Here is an 8,563-nt window from a genome sequence, read left to right as displayed (position 1 = left end):
GGGTTGAATCTCTCCGCTTCGCCACGCTATGCAGGCCATCTATTCTTTAATGGACAGCCTCCGAACTCGGGGAGATTTCCACGGTGTCGTGGAAATATTAAGGCGGTGCTTCCAAATCGCTCCTCTTCCGCCGCGTGCTCCCTCGCTCATCTCCGCGCCCGTCGTGCAAAAATGAGGCGCACACTCTCAGGACTATGAGGAAAATGAGAGAGTGAACTAAGCTTTAGCAAGATAAGGGTTTGGTGCAAGCGGGGAACACCATTTCCAACCAAATCTGAGAAGGCTGCAGTGCCCTTCACGCGTGGATATGAACAAGATATATACACTGGCTAGCCGACAATGTGCTTGCGAGGCCTGTTTTCTTCTTTTTTTATTTAGAGGGGGTATATCGGAGGGGAATTTTAGTTTAATGAGTCGTTCGACGCCACACAAGTGATCGGGATGCTTCTAGTAGCACTGCGCAAAATTCACTGTCGCGGTTAATCCACCCTGAGAAAAAGCGAAACTCTATGCGTGAGTGACTCTTTGTCCAAGTCTCAGTCTCGCTCGGGGCTCCAGCCGTAGTGCTGCGTCCAGTATTCCATAAGCGATGGTCATAGTGGAGAGGCAGAGCGCTCCGGATGTGCCAGGTGCAAAGAGGGAAGGCAGGATGTTTGATTGCGTGTAAATATGCAGAGAATGCAGGCCTCTGAGGCAAGGTCGGCATAGGCGGCTGGCATAGTGCTGTCGAGGTGTGCTCCCTTCTTTATCGTTTGCAAGAACAACCCTGAGAGAAACTGTTGCTTTCTTTCAAACGGCGTTTGCATATCACACAGGCCGGGCTGCATGCTGTTGCCTCTCAAATGCACCCACAGGTGCTTTCATTCTTGAAGTCTGCGGTACAAATTCCACATACTGCAGGTGCATCCAAGTATGATACCAAAAACATTCACACTACGCTTGATGCAGTACTTCCTTGGGAACGCGCATTGAATTAATCAGTTAATACCAAATAAACATCGACGGATCGAACTCAAATGTAGCATTTGGTGATAAGCGAAGCTTCCTTTGCTATTTACTGAAATAGTTTAGAAGAACTTCCCTTCAGCTCCTTCACGTCCCTTCATTTATCAGTATAGCTCAAGACTTCTCACCCGCCGCGGTTGCTTACTGGCAATGTAGCATATGCGTTGTTGCGCTGCTCAATACGAGGTCGCGGAATCAAATCCCGGCTACGGTGGCCGCGTTTCGATCGGGGCTAAATGCGAAAGCGCCCGTGCACTTTTATTTAAGCGCACATTAAAGAACCCGACGCGGTCCGAATTAATTCTGGGCCCCCCACTGCGGCGCGCCTCATAATCAGATCGTGGTATTGGCGCCTAAAAGCCCATAATTAAGGAAAAACATCTTCTCGCTATGGTTCCATTTTGTGTACTCAAATTCTTTCTTCACATTTGGCTGATATTATAGCCGACTTCACTCTTTGATTCTTGATTACTTGCCTGTTCGGGCACTTGATCAGTAGCACTGTCACACCTGCCAAATCTGTGGAATTGCCGGCCAAGGATGTTCTCATAGAGGATGCCCAGTTTTACAAACCGAGGAGGACGACGGGGAAGTGTCGAAGACACGCACGCACGCACAGGAGAAGGGGAGCAGTTATACACGCCCCACTAAGCAAACATACATAACGCAAAGGAATGCAGAACTGCGTTGGCTGCTGTTTACCATGCGGATTTTATTCGCTGATATTGTTACGTATCCCGTAGAAAAAAATTCAGAACCCTTCTACTGTGTGAAGTTGGAAGGCCAGCGAAGCTGTATTGCTCAATAGCTATATTGAGGCATGTATGGTAGTTATGCTATATTGGTTGAACAAACGCACAAACACATAACCTCGTTGCAGGCATAACAGCAGTGCCAAAAAACACACACAAAACAAAGGAACACTGACAGACACGGACAGTCGCTGCAATGCCTGCATCAGTGACCAACTCGCGCAAGAACTCGTTTTACCGAAACATAACCTCGTTGTTTGTTTCGTTCTATCTTTCTCTTTCTTTTTTTTAATTTCTTTTGTTATTTTCATTTTTTTTTTATTTCTTTTGTGACTGGTAATTGGAGGTTTCTTTGAAGACCAGACTTCTGTTGAATTGCGCGCCACGATCTTAAATGGCCATAACGACGTCATTATAGGAATACAACACGCCACAGAACATCCGCACAAAGTAGGCTTAATTTGTATTTTACTTCAGTCCCTTGCTGATCATTATTATTATTTTTTCTTGCCAGTGAGGATTGCGAATAGCAGCAGAGGTCGCGCAATTCTTTTCGGCTTGGCAGGCACCACTAAAAAAAAACTATATGTCTTGCACAGTATTTTTTATTGTAAAAGTAAAATAAAGAGCAAGTGCGTCATGCTTGATGGAATAACTAGTTATGTGGACTCGGCCATAATATCGGATTGTCAACTAATAATGTGCTCGAAACTTCCAAACGATCTTATTTTTAAGTCGTCGCAGAGCACTTCTGGAAGTGCGCAAGTCTAGAAAATTCAGTCTTGTACTGAAAGCCTTGTCTCTGCAGCTGCGTCGACGTTCTTCAAGGCAGGGCGTTGTCGATGAGGCATTTCTGGGAAAAGCATCAGAGATGAAAATAAAATCAGGAGCAATAGGCACCTCAGGACAACTCTACTTATGATTGAAACAAGTGCAATTTATTCCGGCATATGGAGCTCTGGCGTCACTGCAGGTGTTTTATTTGAATTCAGAGTAGAATCAAACTAAACGCACATGACAGCAGCAATTCTGTATATTTATTTTTCACTGTGAATAAACCGAAGCCTTTCGCAAATATTTACTGCCCCACTTTATAGTCAAAACTAAGTGACGTTGCAGAGTCGCGCACTGTAGAAGGTAGACATTAGCGATGCACAGGTCACAGATGACCATGAGGTCTACGAGGATAAGCCATGCGGATATCGATGGATAACGATCGGATGGTAGAATATAATCACGATTTCACATCACACTCGCTCGAATGAAGCACAACAAGAGAGCGCACGCAAGAGCTCGCGCCCACGCCATTGTGGTGCAATAGTGCAACGCGCCAGAATGGCACTGCAAGAACCTGTGGCGCCCACGGCATCCGGTGAGTTGCGATCGTCTTGTGCGACTTCAGGCAACGCCAGTTCAGCCCCGCGCGTTTTGTTCACTCCGTTCGAGCAAGCACCACAAGCGCCCTTTGCATTCACAAAGAAGGTTGATTCGCGGAAAAAACATTCATTGCTTTTCATTGCATTGGCAGGGATAGGACTTCCATGCTATCCCTGTCAACTTAATGCACGCTTTATGTGACACCCTCCATGCTTAAAGGTGTAGTTAGTAAAGCATTTCCTCTTGAAATCTATGATCGGAGAGCTAAAGAGGAATGTGACAGGAAGATTATTTAGGTCAAGAAAAGGAGCACTCCTGCAATTTTCTGGGGTAAAGGGAATGGAAGGCAGAAATGTTGCACGACAGAAGGAAGGTATGAGAGGCGCCGAAGCGCATGTCAGTTACTGTTAGTTCATGACTCAGAACGCTGAATATGTGGATGCTTGTGCAAAACACAATGCCCTGGTATATGATACCCAAAAGGTGGGGGAAGTCTCACGGCGCGTACAGGTAAAACAAGGAAAAGTAACAAGAAAATGTTTACAACGTACGAAAGCTGGTGCCACGGCCTCCTGCTGTTTCTTTCCGATGACCGCCTGAGTTGCGAAACATATTTCAAATTAATGGAACGAAATGAGCGCAATAATCAAAAATACGCATCATACCCAATTATATATATTGAATTTATTTAAAAAATATATCATCTCCACAGATTCCTTATAAAGCTTTCATCTATGGACGTTTATTTCTTTCCCCAATTCACTTGGTGTTTAAGCTGTCCTATACTATACGGGTATCCAGAGAAGCCCAATGGCTGGGTCAAATATTTTAAAGCGCAGCTTTCTAGACAAATGTTGGCGGACTTTGCTGACCTCGGCTGCTGCTGTATCGCCGAACAGCTCGCACACATGACAGCCCTCGTATAACAAGTGCGCTTGCTTGCCGCGCTATCTGTACAACCCCTGCAGATGTGCTGGTCGCCGGCTCTGTTCTCTACAGAATTGCGCAGTGTTACAACACAGAGCGCCTGAATATCGTCAGTTCAACAAAGATACGCCTGGTCTATTACACCAGTAGTTCAATCTGAACCTGCCTACAGTTTAGACTACTGGTAACCTCGTCGAGTCGTACTTCCATCCCATGGTTTGATTTCGTCGTCGAGCAGTTATATTTTCCCTACATCGCTGTTTAAGTAGATTAAGCTCAAATGGCAGAATCCACCAAGCCGCCACAAAGAAAGCAAACGCTTCACCGCAACAGCGTTTGTGCTACTGCGTCAATTCAAAATTTACAGTAGCCTTAGCTCAGTGGCGGTCAAGATCGTTGTGCACAACGGGCTGGAGGAGCTGGCTAGCTGAATGCGTGTGAGAGACAGGTTGCACGCGCCACGCACTGCATTCATTTAAAAGCTTGTAGAGCATAGAATTCACTTGCAGGTTATTACACAACCGGCCAATTCCATTCAACTGAGAAGTAAATACGTCCGCATTAATTAGCATTAGCTTTCATGATATCCACCGACTTCGTGAAAACACAGTACTGTGTTGTGTATAATGACACATCGAATTTTCGTCTACATCATTTGCAGCTTCAGAATATAAATATAACACGTAACATAGCAGCGTGCAAGACGTAATAGACAGAGAAGTATTCCTGCCAGCAGGTGAGAGTGCAAACAATGAACAAAGTACTTACAAAGGCTTCTGGTGACTGCATGCATTTAATTGACTGAAAGCAAAAATAAATCAGCGCATTGTTAAAGCATGACCTATAGAAGGGGAAGACCAACGCGCTGTCATCGCGCAACAAGAAGAGATCGACTGAAATCATGGCTGCAAGCAGAGAGTTCAAACGATCCAGAGGTACTCAACCAAAATTTTTTCATGGCATTTTATTTATCATTATTATTTTGCTCTATCATATAGCTTCCGACTCCTTAGTGAAGATGCGAGGCCTTAAATCTTAGACTGCATTACAAATAATGAATTATACCATCTTTTGCGTGACGACTTCAATATGGACACCGCATGTAGTGGGGCTTCTTTGCGTAATGTGTGCTTGCACGTCACAAAAATCGGGGCGTGAATGCGACGCGATATCACTGGTTAGCGGTTCGATGCAGGTTAGGGGCTGAAACCCGCATTTTAATCGTCTTGTAAACGAGGATAGGATAAGAGGAGAGAGAAGGTGAATACAGGCGACAGGGGGCAGAAGATAAGGCTTACTTCTGTCGAACGCGGAGAAGCGCAGAGTTAAAGAAGAAAGATCGATGCTGTGCGCGTCCAGCTTTAGGGGAGAAGTCGTTGTATGGCTTACAACAACATCTCGGGTCTCAGGCGCTGCCACCGACATCACACAACTACACACTTAAAAAATCTGGCATATATGTCGCCAGAGGTACGATGACTGGGCGCTTTCATGTAATAAAAGAAAAAAAATGCATTAAGACAGAAACTCTACTGGAGTTCTTTAGGTATACAGAAGCATTGTGACAAGCATCCGACAAGTATAAACGCTTATCAACCCTTATCGGTCGTTATCAACCTAATCGGACTAGATCTGACATTTATCAACTCTTATCCGTTGTTATCAAACTTATCGGACTTGATCCGCCACTTATCGGTTCTTATCAACCTTATCGGAATTGCTCCGACCATTATAAGCCCTTATTCTTTAGCATCTTATCCATCTGCGTCGAAGCATTATCAACCGCGATGCGACCCATATAACCTTTCATTACTCACTATCATCCTTATCAGCTCATTGACTGCTTATCTGTCTGTGTAGGGCGACGCCAAGCGCATGGGCCCTGAGAGACCGGTGGCATTTCGGTCAATGAAGGAAAGCCTCAACGGAAGGTGCAACCAGCGAACACCGAAACGCATCGGGGATGTGGCGTGTTTGGGAATGAATTTCCGCCTTATAGGAATTCTCCGATATGCTGCAATGTTCCAAGTCAGCTCTACATATGGTCTTAGAGATGGCTATTATTCCACCATCACCAAATCTTTCAAGAAAACCTTCATAGAAATTGTTATCCTTTAACATTTGTTTTGTACCGCGGTAGCGTACAACACATTGTTTTAAATATATTCACCTGTAAGCGTGGCTGTTTCGCCCACTGGGTAAGACACACGGCTTCTGAGCGCGGGGTCGTACGCTCGAAACTCACCCCCACCAACGTGTTAAATAAGTAAGTACTCTTCCTTTCGAATTTATTCTAATGTTTAAATGCGCAAGCATTTCTATGACCTACCCAACGAGGAAACATATGCGTCCGTCAGTCTGCCTTCCACTCTGTGAAGAAGGCTGACCAGGGAAGCTGTTTATGGCGAACTGCACCTCCACTGCGGGTTGGTCCGGCATTGCACTATCTTCGGGATCGGCCCACGTATGTGGAATGCTTAACGCCTGCTTCACCTCCACCGCGGGTTGGCCTGGCATTGCACCATTTTCGGGATCGGCCCACGTATGTGGAATGCTTAACGCCTGCTTCACCTCCACCGCGCGTCGGCCTGGCATTGCGCTACCTTCGGGATCGGTCCACGTATGTGGAATGCTTAACGGCCGCTTCACTTCCGCCGCGGGTTGGTCTGGCATTGCACTATCTTCGGGATCGACCCACTTACGTGGAATGCTTAACGCCTGCTTCACCTCCACCGCGGGTTGGCCTGGCGTTGCACCATTTTCGGGATCGGCCCACGTATGTGGAATGCTTAACGCCTGCTTTACCTCCACCGCGGGTCAGCCTGGCATTGCGCTATCTTCGGGATCGGCCAACGTATGTGGAATGCTTAGCGCCTGCTTCACCTCCACCGCGCGTTGGCCTGGCATTGCACAACCTTCGGGATCGGTCCACGCATGGGGAGTGCTTAAAGGGGTTGGGACACCAAATTTTGAGGCTAAGAAAAGTATGTTGTAGGCTGCTTCCGCATGCGAGGACACCCACAACGAGGTATTGGGCGCTGCAAACATTTCAAAATAATTTTATTCAGCTCCAAAAAGACATTAAAAGCTCCTTCTCGTAGTCGAGACCCATCGCTTGCGCGGCAGTTATGACGTCGCAGAGGAGGAACGAAAATATTGACGTCATAGCACACTAGCACAAAAATGTGACGTATGTTGAGTAGCGATGAAATGCCGATTACGGAGCCTGCTGAGCTGAGCGACCGAGCATAGCCTCCACTATGACCGAGCTACAGGCATATAGAAATCCTTTCTTAATGCAAAGAAGGGGTAAGGCGTGCAGACACGGACACAGGAAGAGAGAAGTGGACAACGCCGCGCGGCGGCCCGCGAACGGGAAACTGCGTGCGGCAAGTTGCCGTGCCGGTAATGTGGACAGGTCTTTCACATTGAGTGTAACACTAGCCGGCGGACTCCGAAAGGGACCAGGATATGCGGCGTTCGTGTTGTCCGCTTCTCTCCTCTTGTGTCCGTGTCTGCACGTAATTGCCCGTTCTTCGCATTATGAATCCTAAGCAGCTAGGTCAGCTTCCTGTCATTCTAAATATCCTTTCTCTATGCTACAGGCTTCTAGAACACTGTAACCGAGCTAACATGCACAGCGCTCTCGCGGAGAGCAGTTGACGTAGCATGTGCCAGTCGCATAGTTCGGTAGCTCGGAGCGGTCTCTCGTTCGCTTGGCGTTTCTCAATGTGTAAAGGCCCGTCCACGTTACCAGCACGGAAACTCGCCGCACGCCGTTTGCCATTCGCGGGCCCCCGTGCGACGGCGGTTTTGCTCGCGAACGGCGAGATTTCCTTGCTGTAGAGAGGACGGGCCCGGGACCCATTTGTGCGGGACCCATTGCAGCCGTACGGCGAAGATGCCAATCAGCGACCGTGGAGTGGGCACTCTGGCACCGCCGGCAGCCTCACCACCGCGGATCGTTCGGCACCGCCGATATCGTCGCTAGGCCTTTTCCGGTTCACTTATAGCTAAAGCTTACGGCGCTTCGAAATGAATCACCGACTCTCACACGCCGCAATATTTTCTTACTGTTGTTGTCGCTCTTCGCAATAATTATACCAATCGCGACATGCACTTCGAATCGCCAGTTGTTTACCTCTGCTGGCAGAGCACGCGTATGCGCGAGCAGACGACCCAGCATAGTTTTACGTCACTATTTTTGTGACCCACGTGACCAAGCCGTGTTGCGTTTCCTCTCCTATGACGTCATAGCATCACCCGGAGCCCAGAAACCGAAACCGAAATCACTCGATATAATAATGCTATTAATAAATTATTTATCGGGTATATATGAATCCCGCGGTATCGTGCTTCCTGAAGCAGTACGCAACGCTTGAATTGAAGAACGCATGAACGAAAATTTTCATGTCTCCACCCCTTTAAAGCCTGCTTCACCTCCGCCGCAGGTCGGCCCGGCATTGCACTATCTTCGAGATCTGCACCCGTATGGTGAGTGC

The 8,563-nt window shown here is 47.4% G+C and overlaps 1 protein-coding gene across 3 annotated transcripts in view; it reads right to left on the bottom strand.

The window, feature by feature from the left end:
* Positions 1 to 1,697: 1,697 nt before the first annotated feature.
* LOC126521681 (uncharacterized) overlaps positions 1,698 to 8,563 on the bottom strand; it is a 41,556-nt gene continuing 34,690 nt past the window's right edge. Inside the window, exons 4-6 of one of the 3 annotated variants that reach the window (XM_050170410.2) lie at positions 4,830 to 4,862; positions 3,686 to 3,730; positions 1,698 to 2,610 (exon numbers count right to left, since the gene is read on the bottom strand). In XM_050170410.2, the coding sequence (XP_050026367.1) occupies positions 2,581 to 2,610; positions 3,686 to 3,730; positions 4,830 to 4,862 (108 nt within the window). In that variant the 3' untranslated portion in view covers positions 1,698 to 2,580. The remainder of the gene's footprint in view (positions 2,611 to 3,685; positions 3,731 to 4,829; positions 4,863 to 8,563) is intronic. The other 2 variants (XM_055065809.1, XM_055065810.1) reach the window with 2 other exon arrangements.

This window comes from Dermacentor andersoni, chromosome 6, assembly GCF_023375885.2.
Source record: "Dermacentor andersoni chromosome 6, qqDerAnde1_hic_scaffold, whole genome shotgun sequence".
NCBI lineage: Eukaryota > Metazoa > Arthropoda > Arachnida > Ixodida > Ixodidae > Dermacentor > Dermacentor andersoni.
The sequence above is the reverse complement of the archived record's forward strand: the minus strand, read 5'-3'. Positions and strand labels throughout refer to the sequence as shown.